A 17,668-nucleotide genomic window follows, 5' to 3' on the forward strand; every position below is an offset into this window, starting at 1 on the left:
AGCAGTCTAAAGAGTAAATTTGTATTCTTTTGTTTTTCTGAATTCCATGGCAAAGTCTCCAAAGTGCTGGAAATAATTTTTTTTTTTTACAGGAACTATATCCTAATATACATGAAACCAATATGGTAAAAAGATAACATGTTACATATACATTATATTACAGTTAAGAAACAAGGTCTGAAATACATGCTGTGAAAGAATTCACACCAACTTAATGCCTTCCATGTCTAACAAGCAGTCTCCTCATGTTTTAATCAAATTACTTGAGAAGCTATATATGCTTCGGTTATCAAAGACTGCTTTCAGGAACTTGGAATCTTGTCTTCGCTGTGCATTTGAAAAGGAAAAGAAACACTTTAAGATCTTCACAAAAATATCACATAGCATTTTGAGCAATACAGAGATATTGTATGATGTTTCTGCTGATAAGAAGAAAATAAAATAAAAATAAAATAAAAACTAAACTAAAAACAAAACGAAAATGCCTTGTCCAGGAGTGAACATGGATTAGAAATGCTCAAGGTCCTCAACCTACAGCTACTGATCCTATGGGAAATCAAGGATTTGTCGGTGCTTTCGTTTTTGGTTGCAACCCCTGCATGCAGGGGATTGTGTCCCTTTCTGTATGAATTATTTTCTGTTTTGAGGTTTCTTAGGATATGAAAAATTATTTACAGGGGGTCATATCAACTTGTTGAGTCATGCAACTGAAGTTTACTGTAGCAGGAGCCATGCTTTGGCAATTAGCTGTTTGTTGGATGCAGATACTAAGATATGCTAGAATATTGGATAAATATGCTAAAATATGCAACACTAAAGAAAAAAAAATTTAGGTTACTAAAGACAGCAAATCAAACTAGATCATTAAGAAACCCTGAGCAGAATGGGTGGAGCTCATGTCCCTTGCCTTGGTAGTGCTATAGTTTGAGGTTTCCCATAAGTGTATAAAGTATATAGAGATTCTGGACAAGAGTGGGTAAGCCATCAGAGGCTAAAGATGCTGAAGAACCAATTCAGCGTCATCCTTTTGAGGTTTCCTTTTCCTTTTGATAGAGAAAAGGCGGAGAATAAATCTTGATAAGCGACTCAATGGGTCCTGCAGACCTTCCATCTCATAGTGTCCAAATCGCCAATCTCGTACAACATAAGGTCGCATTATAGGTTCCTCAAGTCCTCCTGTTAAAATACAGAAGAATAAGAATCAACATATACATTATTTTTTGGGATACTAATACAAACGAATTATATGCACTGCCATTAGCAAAGACTTTGGGTCATGCACAAGAAACTACCACATTTCTATCGAGACAGTACCATATATAAGCAAGTTCAGGAAACTAGAACTTACCTGAAGGTACAGTATTTCGAAAATGCATTATTTATTTATTTATTTTTGATCAGTAGATAAGAAGCTTTATTGAAAAAGGAGAAAAAAGACATATAGCAATAGAAACAGATTCCTTGGTATACAGGGAGTGTATAACGAAACCAGGAAAATAACTATCCAAAACTACATAAATCTAAAACATCCAATAAGAAGGTATGGCAAAACCACGCAAAGCAGTCATCCAATTAAAAAGAGACAAAAGGAAAATGCACTTCAACTCAATGGTAGAACGCTCCTCCCCTTCAAAAGTTTGGTTATTCCCTCCCTCCATATATTCCACATAATACAATGTGGAATGACACCCCAAATAGATGCTACTCTATGCCACCCAATACCACTTTGCCAACCTGCTAACAACTCAACCACTCGTTTAAGTATAACCCATGAAACACCAAACAAGCTAAGCACAAATGACCACAGGTTAAAGGCATAACTGCATTAGGACAATGAAGGAGAAGGTGGTCCACTGATACCCAATCATTCCTACACATGCAGCATCTATTAACAACACAAATATTCCTCTTCCCCAAATTATCCAAGGTAAGAATCTTCCCCTTCACAGCTGTCCAAGTGAAAAAAGCTACCTTGGAAGTGGCTTTCACCTTCCAAATACTCTTCCAAGGGAAAGAGTGGCTATCTCTACCCAATTGCCCAATTGAAGATACGTTGGGCTAATTCAAGTCAGGCATGTGGTGGCAATTGATTCGTGTGTGGAATCAATTTCCTAGCAAACAACTCATTCTGGGATTAAAGCGCCTTCCATCCGTTACCAGTTGAAAATGAAAAGAAAATATTAACATTGAGAATGCATTGTGTTTGTTAAAATTTCCTTATTCAGGTTATCTATTATATTCATAAAAAATATTTCTGTTAAAATAGCCTTACAAAAAAATATTCCGATATTTTGTACGTGGCTAAGGGCCCCATTTCAATTTCCATATCACTAACACAAAATTTATTTATAAAGTTATCAGTGTTTAATATGAATTGCAAATCCATCCTTTGAATAAGCGAATTCGGGAGAATGAATTACAAAACTTAAATCCAAGAAACAAGAGATTGTAATTTGAAACTAAAAAGAACTTGAGTTGCATGATTTACCTGCATACATGAAACCATGTTTATTAACTGCCCGATAGAATGGACGTGTTTTTTTCTCCTCAGCCGCTCTCTGGAGGTCATTCCATGCTCGTGCCCGGTCTTCACGTGTAATTCTACCTGATGTCACCACCTGAAATCAGGACACCCACTTAAAATTCTACTAAAGATTTCAATCAGAGGATAGAAATATGACCAAGGCAACAAAACAAGCAAAAGTTCTAACTTTAGAGAATAGATGGTACGAAGGACGTGGAATCCGGGAAAGCCCATCAGCCCGATCAACAGCTACAAGTCCAAACTTGGGACCATATCCATCAGCCCACTCCCAATTATCTGAAATTGTCCAAAATAGGTACCCAATCACAGGGACACCCTACAAAACAAACATAGGCAGGTCATCACCAATTATCATTAATGAAGTCCAAATTATTGCCAAAATAACTAAAAAGTTAAATTCAGTGTAAAAACCATGATCATGGCTGCATAAACAGCAAGCAAATGTTCTAAAATATATGGCCGACGGATCAAGTCTGTCTCATCTGAAACCCCATTTTCAGTAATGATGAAGGGGACATTGAGATGTTTGTATTTTTCATGGAACTGTAGCAGCATGCGGTACAGGCCATCGGGATATACCCCACGTCCAGATTCACTATACTCATCAGTCTCTACAAGCTTCAGTCCAGAACCAGAGATCACTTCCTAATTGGTCAAAAAAATAATGTCAATTAAAAATGTGAGTATGTATGAGATGTACTTAGCAAGAAAACTTGAGGTACCTGTCCATAGTAGTTTATGCCTATAAAATCCAGTTTGTCAGAGATACTATCCACATATGGGAAAATAGTCATGGAATTTGCCAATGTAACAGCAGCAACATCAAAGAGCCCATACGGCCGCATAAACGAGACATGGTGTGCAACTCCAACTATTGGATTTGTTAAGGTACTGCTAGAAATAAAGAGAAATTTTGAAGAGGCTTAGAATCTTGTGTAAGCAATTAAATGTTGTGAATAATTTTGAACAGAGAGAAGGTGAGATTGCCAAGAATAAATGGAGGGTGTAGCCCTAAGTAGAACTCAATGATGAAAATAGACGTGATATAAAAACCTCAGTATGGATCAAACATGGTTGAGCAGTCCATACAGTAGGGCACATTAAGGGTCCATGGGCCATGTAAAATATGAAAGTGCTCAAGATTCAAAATTTCAAATTTATATGAAAACCTTTCACACATTCGAGATTCTGTGAAGAAGAGAAACCTTTTCTCATGTATGTAGTCATAGGCTTTTGAGTGTGCAATGGCCATCCAATGCATCGCCTGTTGGAAAACACCAGTTGGTAAGGCAGATGTGGCAACCTCCAGCATATCAGGATGACCACCAGGCCAAGCACCAGCACAATACGTCAGCATACAGAAAACATGAGGCTCATTAAAAGTCACCCAATAGTCTACAATATCTGATACATGGTCAACAACCAGCCTGCATGAAATAAATAAAGAGTTCACAGAACTGACAGGACAAATATGACTCACTCCACAAATAAAAGAAGAGCTAAATGCAAAAGAGCAAAATGGCATTAATAAAAAAATTAAAAATTAAAATTAAAATTAAAAAGAATGAAAATTAAAAGGGGCCTCAACATTTCTGACTTAGCAGTCTCTTCTCTTCTCTACTCCTCTCTCTCTCCCTTCCCCCCCCCCCCCCCTTTTTTTGATAACTAGAAGCTACTTTATTGATGAAGAGATATTTTAAAGAAAAATGAGACAGCATTCAAATAAAAAATAAATGAGAAATGGATGGTCACTGGGGAAACCAAATAGACATTGACAATTTAACAACTGAAGTGCTCTAAATCAACCATTTAAAGGAAGACTAACCTGGTAAAATCCATGAAATAATCAACAGTTTTTTCAAGCTTCCACCCTCCATACTCACCAGCCCAAGGTGGCAATGAGTGATGGAATAGAGTAAGCATCACCTTCATTCCATAAGAGCGAACTCTATTGATGATCCACCTATAATGTTCCAATGCCGCATAATTGACCTAAAAAAGGACATCATGCAACTGAATAGGTACAGATTTTATTTAAAAAGGAGCCCTAAATTGTTAGTTAAACTCCAGTATAATTTCCTATATGCACTGCCAAAAACCAGATTTCATCCAATGAAATCATCATACATCAAAAGCATTTCTGTCTATGACTGGTCAAACTATACTTACAATATCCTTAAGACCACTGACAGGCTCTTCGGGCATGATTCTTGACCAATCAATTCCCATTCGAAAAACACTGATGCCTGTCCTTTTAGCCAAATTAATTTCTACATCAGGATCAGACCAAAATTTAAGCCTTTCTTCCCTGAAAATCAAGCAAGCAAACTAATGTATCCTTAAGCCAACCATATATTTTTGTGATCTGCATAAATGTAAGGGCTACACATAAGCAAGTTACATCTTATACAATCAACCCATTTTCAAGACATCATATTGGAAACCAAAGCTTACGGGTGTGGAACATTGTGCCATGCAGCTACTTTGTGATGGCATTCTTCGCTTTGTACAGGTTCTTCTTCACCCTTTTCTTCTATGTACTTCACGAACCCCCTAATCATTGCTTCCATTGCTATCTTACGAGATTTTTTCCTCTTAAGTGTTCTATTAGTGTCTTTTTGTGGTAATGAAGCTTGCTGCGACCCACCATCAGCAGAAGCTGAACCTATCAAAGCATCTGCAGGTTGCTGGCTGTGGTGCTCTGATTTATCACAAGTGTCTTCTTCTGCAAATTGGAGCCAAGCATCATTGAGCTTGTCTTCAACATGTGCTGGTGCTGTCGCCAGTCCAAAGAAAAACGAATTCTCTCCTTCTGCAGAAAATCAAAACATAAAAATATATCATAAATTATAAATTATCTACAAAGATGCAAAGGCCAAGCGCTTTACAATTAACCTAGTACTCTCCAACCAGCAAACAGAATTGTTCAATCCACCACATTTGAAAACAATTATAACAGCTCGCAATCATTATTATGACTTTGCTGCTGTCTTTCAGGCATTTTTAAGTGCCTAGTTCTAGTGCTTGTTTGGGATAACTTATTTTCATAATTTCATTAGTTTATTTGGCTTAAAAATAATCTAGACAAAAGTACAATTGTACTTAGAAAAGTAAAGCTTTAAGAAGTCTCTAATAACAACCTAGGAAGCACAAATATTTCAAACTCACAGCCGTATCTATATCAAACACATATCCAATATATCGACACTTTCTAATAAACTTTTAAAAATAATAATAATCTTTCTCTCCCTCATTCTGACTTACTTTCTTTCTATAAAATTAATAGTTTCTTAATAAGTTTTGTTACTTAGACATATTCTACTCCTTTTTTTTTTTTTTCTTTTTTTTTCTCTGTTATATCTCAAACTAAAAACTCTGAGAATCATGTTTGAAATAGTTTTAATTTTCACATATCGATATAATTACAGGTGAATCAATTTGATTGCCAATGTATTGATGACCTTTCTCAGGCGTCGATTTTTGTGATATGACTTCATATTCAAAACGATGTGGTTCAGTATTGCCTCGATGAAAAGGACTTTTACTCTATTGATGCTGATGCTATTGGATCACACTGCGTTTATCATTAACAAAAATATTAAAGAGATTAGAACTTATTTAACTATGATGCTACCAAGCTATATTGATGGAATATGATTGAACTAAGGATTCCAAAGATCTACAAAGTTAACAGCTACAAACTTGTTATGAATCTAAGAAATTTTCATAAATATGAAAGAGTAATAATGATTACAAGCAACCTACTTACTTGCATTAACGCCTTCCAAAGATTCAAAGAACTAGAAAGTAAATACAGTACCAACTACCAAAAAGAGAAATCTCTGTTCAGTATTTTGCTCCAAGCTTAATATAAAATTTTTTAACTAAAAATTAATTGAAGTATCCACGCGTATCGTATCCTAAAGTTTCAAGAATTGACGTATTCGCGTGTCTGTATCATATATCCGTATCCAAAATGGACGCTTGAGATTCTTCCAAAGAATCTAAGATTGCAATATCTTAAAAAACAATTTCAACTACTGTATTACAAGCTAATACAAGTAGATAAAGTTAAACTCAAGAGTTTGAAAGTACTTTGTATTGTTAGTAGAATTTAGAGTTGTAAGGGTTTGAAAGTGCATGCGTTACTTACCGTTAGCATCGAAGATGGCGAGAGTGTCGGAGGACTCGTCGATCGGCGATCGGAACGGGCGGAGGTTCTTTTTCCGGTAGCGATGGAAGGAGAAGGCGTTGGCGGCGACGGTGACGGTGACTATTACTCCGGCGAGCTGGGTGGCAGTGACGAAGAGTGCTATAAACGGCATCGTATTGATTACTCTCTGAGCTGAGAGATGAGGAAACGAGAGAGTTCGAGAGGCAATGTGAGAAGAGCTCTAATATACTGAGCTCCATTTGGTGAGAGAGATTGATTTTGAAGTTAAAAGGATATGAGACGAGGAGTTGACACGTGTCCAATACGTTAACGGACTTGTAAATTGTAACAGAATCTGAGTGGGAAATGAATAGGTAAGGTTGACTGCCGACAAGACTCTAGGGTGCACGCCTTTCAAAAAAAAAAAAAAAACTCTAGGGTGCACGCAATTGTTTAATTAAATGATATTTGTTTTGTAATGGGTTTAGAAGGGTATCAAATTATCTATCATTTTTTTTGAAAGAATGTAAGATTTGTTTGGATTAAATTTATTTTTACTGAAATTTAAAATTGAAAACTGAAAATACTATAGTAAATAATTTTTAAATGTGTAAATAGTACCGTAGAATCTATTTTTAATATTTTTAAATACGTAAACAGTATATGTACAGTACGTAAACAATGTATACACTGTTCATAAACAGTAAATTTTGTCTCTAAAAGTCAACATAAGCGGCTTAAAAAAAAAAAAAAAAAAGAGAGAGAGAAGCAAAACGCCATACGCCATACGTCTGTGCAATCCAAACCGCACCGTAATAGAATTATCATTTTGCCATTTTTTAAAGGAATGTAATAGAATGATTATATATATATAAAAGGATTCCTTCAAAATTTAAATTGAAATAAATGAATAAAGTGATACCCTTAAAATATGGATGAAATGTTTCATAATGCTTAAGGGAAGTTTGGTATGGTAGTTTAAGCAATATTTTTTAGTTTTTAAATAACATTACGCGTATTTTTATATATTTTTTCACTCATATGTATTTTTAAAAAATACAAACAACATTATTAGAACAATATTACCAAATAACCCCTCAATTTATAAAAAATATATTATAATTTTCTGGTTTTGTTTTCTCAAGAATTATTCTAACTTAAAAATGAATACAACTTCCAATAAATCAAATGGGTTCCATAAATTTTTATCTCTCTCTTTAAAAAAAAAAAAAAAAAAAAAAAAAAAAAGGTTTAACAATCCCTTGATCATAAGGACTGTTGCTTTTTGGCAATGGGCGAATGGAAAGCACAATAAAAACAATAAAACTAATGCGAGTAGAATTGTCAACTAAAAAATCAACAATAAGTGATTACATAGAAGATCTCTAGTGAGACAAATGGTATGGCTAGGATTTCATTTCAAGAGCGCAAGTATATATATAACTACAAGTGTATATATTTCTTGAAAGAAAATTAATATTAATCAACACTAAAAAATTAAAAATAAATAACTACAAGTATATATATTTCTATCATTACGATGGTAATCAGAAAATTTTCTTCTTAAACATGAATTTGGAGGAATATGGCAAAATCTACCTCGAAGCAAGTTCGTTTAAATTTTAATTATTATTTTTCTTTTTTCTTTTTTGAGAAACTAATTATTATGCTTAGATTATCACTATAACCTTAAATAACTAAAAGTGTATGTAATATATATATATATATATATATATATATATAAAGAAACAAAAATAATCAATTCATAACTAATAGCAATCCCTTCAAGAGATTTATTTAAGTACATAAAACTTTATATGTAATTTGATTGCTCTAATATTAAAGTGTTAAAAAAATCTATACTTGAAGTTATAATGTAGTGAAAAAGATGAATTTAAATGTTCAATAATGTGGACCAACAAACTAACCAATGACTAGTTTTACCAAGGAAAAAATAAAACATAGAAAAAGAAAAAAGATACAAACTACAAGAACTACATCACTCCTTCCAAGAGCCTTGTAGTGTTATTTTTTCAAGGGAGATATCAATGGTTTAAATCCTTCCTCCTCAAAACTATTGAAAAAAAAAAAAAAAAAAAAACCTACCCCACTCCTATGATAAAAAGAAGACATCTTGAAGAAGCGTTACATCGCTACTTCACAGGACAAGTGAGTAGTTTTTTTTTTTTACTTATTTTACCTTATTGTTAACCACTTAGATTATTTCAACTCCTTTATTATATTGACACATAATGTTCATTTCATTCATCTTAATGATCCAATCAGGGAGTAGAGTAGAGTAGAGTTGGCCTAAAATTAACTTAATTTTAGCAAATTTTATTCTATTCCTCTCCACTCTCCCCTCAATTCAAACGGACTCTAAGTGACAATTAACTACATGTCTTTTAGTTCATTGACAAGCAGCAATTATTGCCACATACAATAAAAGTAAGTAGGTAGGTTTTTCCTACATACTATTTTGTTTTTATTTTTTAAAGGAGCCTTTCCTACAAACTTACTCCTCAAGATAAGAAGTTAGACTTTTTAGTTTTTAGTCCTTTTATAACTACTCACCACATGGCATAATTGCCAAATTACATGAGGCCTGGTTACCAAATTCACACATGGCCTGGTTTACAAGATTTCATGTGACATATGCTAATTATAATTATAATTGTTAATGTTCTTGTCAATTTTGTTCTCAAGACCATAGTTTGGTCTATATATATTGAGACCGCATTTTGATATTGGCATTAAAACCATTTTGATATTATTTGGTACAAAGGCTTTTTTAGTTTAACTTTTAAACCGAGGTGGAAATAGATTGGATGGAAATAAGCTGATTCTATGTTCGGTAGAGTTTTTCTATTTCATTCCTATTTCAATACCCAACCCAAACACCATAGAACAGTTTTCTTACATGAGACGGACTTTCTTTTGGGTTTAATCCTTGGGAAATGGGGGAGGCCTTTGGATCTTATCTGGTCAGAAGGGTTCAGGTGGTCCTGTAAATTTGTGGTCCTGCCCAATCTGATATTGTCTTGGGCCACATAACTCTGAATTTCTGAATGATCCATTATTTGATGGTCCATATAGATTTTTACATGGACTTTATGACCAATATTATTCATGGATGCTGGATGGTAAGGATTTTTGCAACCTGCAGACATATTAAAAAAGCATTTCTTCATTTTCCCATTTATGTGTTGGGCTTGGGCGTACTTTAGTTTATGTTTCTCCTCTACTTCTCCAAATGATAAGAATTATTTAAAATATTAAAAAAAAAAAAAGTGACTATTAAGTATTACCCTTAAATCAAAATATAATTATAAATATTTTTAACAAATATAGCCAAAAGACCCTATTCAAAATCTATATATACATATATAGTCAAAAAATCAGTTTAATCATTCTTATGCAAAAATATAATTGTGTTAATCATCAATCATATGGTCACTAAATATAGCAATAATAGCATCGGGAGAAGAGTAGAACACCGAGCAATTAAGACAAAAAAAAAAAAATTAAAAAAGACTAGGTTCTGGTTTTATGAAAGAGAGTTATCAAGGCGAAAGTGAAGTTTTAATGTTGTATAGGTAAAACTAAAAGGCAACAAGTTGCGCCTCAAACATACTTTTAATAACGTGCAATTAAAAGTGTATATATATAAATCATATTATATCATATACCATATAATAAAAGTTGAAATTAAAAGTTGCAGTTGCGCTAAGTGGCTATTCTCACTAATTAGTAAATTCTTTTACTCACCACCAATTAGTAAATTAATTTTATATAAAAATAAAAATAAAAATAAAAACCCACCTTTTAACTAAGGGATAAGATTTAACAAAAATTTAAAACAAATTATTAAAAAATATAAAAATAGATAAACACATATAAGTCTAAACTCTAAACAATCATAAATTAAAGTAATTTTTTTATTAAAATTATTTACTTGTTTTATAATTTATTATTACTATTTATTTAATAATTTAGTTTTAATTATTTAAAAAAATTTGAGTTTACATATAAATTTTCATCAAGCCGTGCATTTATTTAATAATTTAGTTTTAATTAGTAAATTCTTTTACTCACCACCAATTAGTAAATTAATTTTATATAAAAATAAAAATAAAAATAAAAACCCACCTTTTAACTAAGGGATAAGATTTAACAAAAATTTAAAACAAATTATTAAAAAATATAAAAATAGATAAACACATATAAGTCTAAACTCTAAACAATCATAAATTAAAGTAATTTTTTTATTAAAATTATTTACTTGTTTTATAATTTATTATTACTATTTATTTAATAATTTAGTTTTAATTATTTAAAAAAATTTGAGTTTACATATAAATTTTCATCAAGCCGTGCATTTATTTAATAATTTAGTTTTAATTAGTAAATTCTTTTACTCACCACCAATTAGTAAATTAATTTTATATAAAAATAAAAATAAAAATAAAAACCCACCTTTTAACTAAGGGATAAGATTTAACAAAAATTTAAAAACAAATTATTAAAAAATATAAAAATAGATAAACACATATAAGTCTAAACTCTAAACAATCATAAATTAAAGTAATTTTTTTATTAAAATTATTTACTTGTTTTATAATTTATTATTACTATTTATTTAATAATTTGTTTTAATTATTTAAAAAATTTTGAGTTTACATATAAATTTTCATCAAGCCGTGCATTTTTGTATTAGGTTTATCTATTTAGAGGTTTTTCTCATAAAACTTTTGGAGATTTGTGTCAGATTTATGTTGTGTCAAAAGGTTGCACGCAGTTTACCCACTTTATTGACATCTTATTAAAGAAGCATTAATCAACATAAGGAAATAATATCCTCACACATTAATTAAAATATATAATAAAGGTAACTTAGCATATTGAATAAGATACCAAGAAATGTGAACAATGTGTTACAATTTCTATAACTATATTCTTAGACATGGCACAAGTGCAACCTCATCCTACAGGTTTCAATTGCTTAATTTATTACAATTCTATCACCTCCTCTTGGTGTTTCCAAAAAACAAATGTCTAAATTTTAAATCCACTATATCCCAACTATTGATTTAATAATAATAATAATAATAATAATAAATAAAACCTTACAATTCTGGCATGCTATCTCTGTGCTATTGTTATGCAGATTTGGAAAAGAACGACTAGTAAAGACACAACCAACTAATCTCTATGGCTATTGCCTAAACCCACTTTTATCGTCTCTCTTGTATATTTTCCTTGCACAGTGGAGACTTGCCTTCTTGTTTTTTTTATGTCTAAGGAGAGTAGTAGAAGGCATGGTTTTAAAAATCGGTACAATCAAAGAATCAAAAAAGCACTCAATTCTCAAGTTTTATTGGTTCTTGGTTGGTTTTGGCCAGACCAGATTGGTGCTCGGTTCCCAACCAGTTCAATTTTTAAAACTATGCTAGGAAGAGTACTAGTGGCTCAGTATAATTAACAATATCTAGCTTAGCTACTTGAAATTCCATGGAAATGGGACAACTTGACCTAGCACTGTAGAGAAAAGGTTTAATGTTGACTTGTTGCTAACTCAAATTCAATATTAGTTCCAAAAATTGGAACTACGATGTGCATAAAACCATTGGGTGCAGTGTGTTACAGGCTAATAAAAAGTTCTTTATTTGTTGAAGGGCACCCAATTGGACTAAACAACTTTACAAAGGATGATGTAAATTGTGATCATATACTACACCACAAGAGAAGTGGATGAGCAATTGAGTAAATTTTCTGAGTTGGCATTGAAAAGTTTCGTTGAATATGCAACTAAGAAGTATAGACACTTTAATTGAGGTGACGAACCTGTAATGTTATATTATAATTTCTTTAAAATTGCTCGTATTGCCATGTTGTAGTCGTACCTATACCTATGTTCGTGCTTTCTAGATATATACGTGTATCATTTATGTTCGTTGTCTTTTTGAGTTTCAGAATAAGATGGACGATGGTTCATTTTTCACTAGTATTTTCTTTTTGGTCATAAATTTTCGCTTCCTCTAAAGTGCCGACAATAACCATATTATCATTTTTTTTGTTTTAATAATCATATTATCAAATTTCACTTTTGAATGGTTTTGAATGTGAACGCTTGGACTTCTACTGCCAGCTATATATTCTTTCCGTTCATATTGTTTGTTTCTATCAAGATCCTTTCAAGTTTTTATGGTAAGTGGTAACTATACAAGTCTCTAAAGTTTACAGTTTCTAAATAAAATAAAATAAAACCTTTAAAGTTTACACATTTTTTTTGTGATCATTGTCAATCCCTTATTCTAATTTTGTTAATTTTCTTATGACCAAAAAAAAAAAATTGTTAATTTTCTTATATATGCAACTAAGGGAGTAATAATGTGACATTATTTTAATAATATGACAAGACTATTTTATTGAAAAAACTACTCAACCCTTACCCATTTTATCCAACCCAAACCCATTTTCGTGGACAAAATACAGATCTCTTAGAATAAGATTTCTTTCATCTGGAAGTACAGCTTCTAGAGGACCAGAGCTGGTAGAGCTCAAATTTGTAGACCAAATTGGAAATGTGATTCATTAAAACCCATTTTCAAATCAGCAATGATGTGTACTTCGAAAGAGGGGGTGAAGAGAGAAATTATCGTTGAGCTTCAGCACGTTTATTTATTTATTTCTGGTGATCTATTAAGTATGTATTTTTCGAGAAAACATTTTCCATTTTAAATAACAAAACACATTTTTTCCTATATTGAGCTTACCTTCTATTAAGGATAAAGTTTAGATACAAAATTAGTTGTAGCCTAAGGCTACAAACACACAGAAAGAAGGGTTTTATGTTAATTTATATTTTTAAACACACTAAAAGAAGGGTTTTGTGTTCATTTATGTTTTTACTTTTTTTTTTTTCATACCAAACATAAAAATTGTTTTTCACCCAAACAAAGTGCTCTTTCTTGCGAAGGTTTTTTTTTTTTTTTTTTTTTTTTTTTTTTTTTTTTTTTTTTTTTTTTTGTGTGGGAGGGGGAGGGGGGACATTTTCCCTCATATTCATTGCCACTACTCCCATAATATGGTTATCCATCAATTCATAAATATGAGTATGCATTCAACCCACTAATCCAATCTAATTTGACACTTAGAATGATTTTTCACTTGTTTGTGGGTCGGGTTAGGTTAGGCTCAAGTTGACAAAATTTTTAACCCATAAACCCGATTTAACTTTTGTTATCTCAATAGTTTAAAAATATATTTTTAAATTTTTATTTATATTTATTATAGTATTTGATATTTAATTTGATAACCAAAAAAGCTAAGAACCAATTGTGTGATAAATTGAGCAATAGAATATAATGCTCAATTGTGTGAATTTTAATAATCACACACACACACACACACACATATATATATATATCATATTAAAGTCGAAGCACAATCAAAATCCAAATTAGTTTCTAATTGTAGTATAATTTTGCGCAAAATGTATGTTTTAATTTTCTTAATTTTAATGTCAAGTGACTCATTCATAATAATTAACGCATACAACAAAATAACCACCTCACTCACCTATGTAAGACTACCTCGATATTCGCTACTATTAAAATGTTTCCATGCATAAACATGCGTTACAAGTAGTTTATTGAGTAATGGGCTTATAGAGTTAAATAAAAACCCAATTTTTCTACTCTTTAAAAAAAACTTAATTTTTCTAAGGTCAAACAAAATCACCTTAAATTGATGACCCAATTTGACCTGACCCAATTCAATAGGTTGGGTTGGATTGAAGATTTACAAGTTGGCATTGACAAGTTTTGTTGAATATGCAATTAAGAAGTATAGACACTTTAATTGAGGTGTTGTACCTGTAGTGATATTATAATTTTTTTTTTAAATTATTCGTATTGCTGTGTTGTATTTGTGCTCATGCCTATGTCCATGCTTTCTAGATATATAGGTGTATCATTTATGTCTGTTATCCTTTTGAGTTTCGGAATAAGATGGACGATGGTTCATTTTTCACTAGTAATTTCTTTTTGGTCATAAATTTTCACTTCCTCTAAAGTGCCGACAATAACCATATTATCATTTTTTTTGTTTTAATAATCATATTATCAAATTTCACTTTTGAATGGTTTTGAATGTGAACGCTTGGACCTCTACTGCCAGCTGTATATTCTTTCCGTTCATATTGTTTGTTTCTACTAAGATCCTTTCAAGTTTTTATGGTAAGTGGTAACTATACAAGTCTCTAAAGTTTACAGTTTCTTAAAAAATAAATAAAATTAAAAAAATTAAAACAAAAAAACCTTTAAAGTTCACACATTTTTTTTGTGATCATTGTCAATCCCTTATTCTAATTTTCTTTAGAGAGAGTTTTAACTTATGGCGTCTGCTCCTAATGATCTTTATTATCAGACCAAGACACCAATTAGTTTTTGGTGTAGGCAGAGATTGAACCCTAAATCTTTTATACAACCATCAGAGACTTTACCAGTTTTTTTTTTTTTTTAAAAGATAGAATCTCTACTCTAGCCTAATCTAAGTGTAAATGTGTGTGAAACGCTCTCATAGAGACTTGAACCCCGACTCTTAGTCCTCACACCCCACAAGCACTTATACTCGTGGAGTGATCATCACACCAATGGTATGCGGTGGTAGAGATTTTACCAGTTGAGATAACTAGAATCCACAGAGTAATAATGTGACATTATATCCAACCCAAACCTATTTACGTGAATAGAATACACATCTGTTAGACACAAAATTTCTTTCATCTCGAAGTACAACATCTAGAGGACCAGAGCTGGTAGAGCTCAAATTTGTGGACCAAATTGGAAATGTGACTCATTAAAACCCATTTTCAAATCAACAATGATGTTGTACTTCGAAAGAGAGGGGTGAAGATAGAAATTATCGTTGAGCTTAAACAAGTTTTGTTATGGTGATCTATTATGTGTTTATTGTTCGAGAAAAGGTTTTTCATTTTACGCTCTGTTTGTTTTATTGATGATATTTTCTAAAAAAATGAGTTGTTTTTCAAAAAGTATTTTCTATAAAACTATCTCATTTTCCTATATTTGGTAATAACTTTAAATGAGTTGAAAAACAATCTTCGTACTTCCCTTATTTAGTTTGTTGTGAGATAGAATTGTTTTCCAAAAAAAATTAGTGGAAAAAAAAAATCTCTAAAAATAAGCCATACTTTTTTAGTTAACCAAAGATAATTTTCTTTTGACTCATTTTTTCTGATACCACCAAACACTGAAAAATACGGAAAACTATCTTTACACAATATTTTCCATCGAAACAAACAGAGCTTTAAATAACAAAACACATTTTTTTACTCTATTGAGCTTACCTTCCATTAAACACATAGAAAAAGAGATTTTATGTTAATTTATGTTTTTGCCTTTTGTCATACCAAACATAAAAATTGTTTTTCGCCCAAACAAAGTGCTCTTTCTTGCTTTATTTATTTTATTTATATATTTTTTTGAGGGGAGGGGGCCTTTTTTCCTCATATTTAGTGCCACTAATCCCATAATATGGTTATCCACCAACTCACGAACATGAGTGTGCATTCAACCCACCAACCAAACTTAATTTGACACTTAGGATGATTTTTCACTTGTTGGTGAGTTGGGTTAGGTTGGGTTCAAGTAGACAAAATTTCCAACCCGTGAACCTTATTTAACTTATTTTATTAATAGTTTAAGAATATTTTTTTAAAATTTATAGTTTTATTTATTTGGTATTTTGAGATTTAGTTTGAGAAGACTATAATAATTTTTTTTTTTAATTATGAAAAAAAGTGGCATCTCAGCCTTTAGCTAGACTATTACACTCCCCACACATGAGATACCTCAAAAACCCTAAAGACCAATTGTGTGGTAAATTGAGCATTAGAACATAATGCTCAATTGTGTAAATTTTAATAATCATATATATTATATTGAAGTTAAAGCATAATCAAAATCCAAATTAGTTTCTAATTGTAGTCTAATTTTGCACAAAATGCCTATTTTAATTTTCTTAATTTTGATGTCAAGTGACTTATTCTTAATAATTAACATGAACGACAAAATGACCACCTCACTCACCTATGTAAAACCACCTCAATTATCACTACTATTGAATGTTTTCATGCATAAACATGAATAAAAACCCAATTTTTCACTCATTAAAAAAACTTAATTTTTCTAGATCGAACAAAATCACCTCAAAGTGATGGCCCAATTCGACAGGTTGTGTTGGATTGAAAATTTCTCAACTCGAAAAGGTTGAACTGATTGAAAATACCTCAAACCTAACTCAACCTAACCCAAGCAATGCACCAATACTCATGAATGACGTGTGTCCCCTCTTGTGATAAGAAATTATGTCATCACTAATGTATGGAACACTGCAGATGAAATTAAAGAAGTTATCACTTAGCACCACATAAATAAATAAATATTTAACAAATAAGAGAAAGGTGTTACAGTTTTACCTGGAAAATGAAGTTGGACTTGGACCACCAAGACAAAATATTCGAATTATTTTTCACTCTTTTCCTTTCCCCACGAGAATCTTTGCAGGGCTTTTGTTCCCTTGTTAAATCAAAATGGGGGCCTCTTCAGAAAAACCAAATTGATCCAGTACTTTGGAGTTTGGACACATACAAAATCAAATGAAACATATATAATACGGAATTTCAAACATCTTTCAAACTCTCTCCTTTATCCATAATTTCTATATTATTGGTTTCCTGATTCGGTTGTGCATATATATCACTTAAAAGTCACTTCAGGCCACAAAGACTAGTTTACTTGAAGAAGCTCATAGCTTCTTCTTTTTTATTTATTTTTTATTTTATTCAATCACCTACATATAAGTTTTATTCACCTTCTGTATGTTCAAGTAGCGTATGTCTCCTAGTATTCCATGGATTCCTTGTCCTAACGTGGTTCTCACTA

General features: G+C 31.5%; 1 protein-coding gene across 2 annotated transcripts; it reads right to left on the reverse strand.

Annotated features, from left to right (window-relative positions):
* On the reverse strand, positions 1–6,944 carry LOC115994793 (beta-glucosidase-like SFR2, chloroplastic). Of its 2 annotated transcripts, none has more exons than XM_031119059.1 (11): positions 6,699–6,944; positions 5,000–5,357; positions 4,715–4,853; positions 4,371–4,537; positions 3,751–3,972; positions 3,268–3,436; positions 2,957–3,190; positions 2,712–2,861; positions 2,489–2,618; positions 908–1,176; positions 1–327 (listed from the first exon to the last, which is right to left on the reverse strand). In XM_031119059.1, the coding sequence occupies exons 1-10, from the start codon at positions 6,868–6,870 to the stop codon at positions 992–994; spliced, it is 1,926 nt and encodes a 641-aa protein (XP_030974919.1). In that variant the 5' UTR covers positions 6,871–6,944; the 3' UTR covers positions 1–327; positions 908–991. The 2 variants fall into 2 exon arrangements, with proteins under 2 accessions (XP_030974919.1, XP_030974918.1); XM_031119058.1 differs by having other exon boundaries at positions 3,268–3,439.
* Between the last annotated feature and the right edge of the window lie 10,724 nt (positions 6,945–17,668).

This window comes from Quercus lobata, chromosome 6 (assembly GCF_001633185.2).
Source record: "Quercus lobata isolate SW786 chromosome 6, ValleyOak3.0 Primary Assembly, whole genome shotgun sequence".
NCBI lineage: Eukaryota > Viridiplantae > Streptophyta > Magnoliopsida > Fagales > Fagaceae > Quercus > Quercus lobata.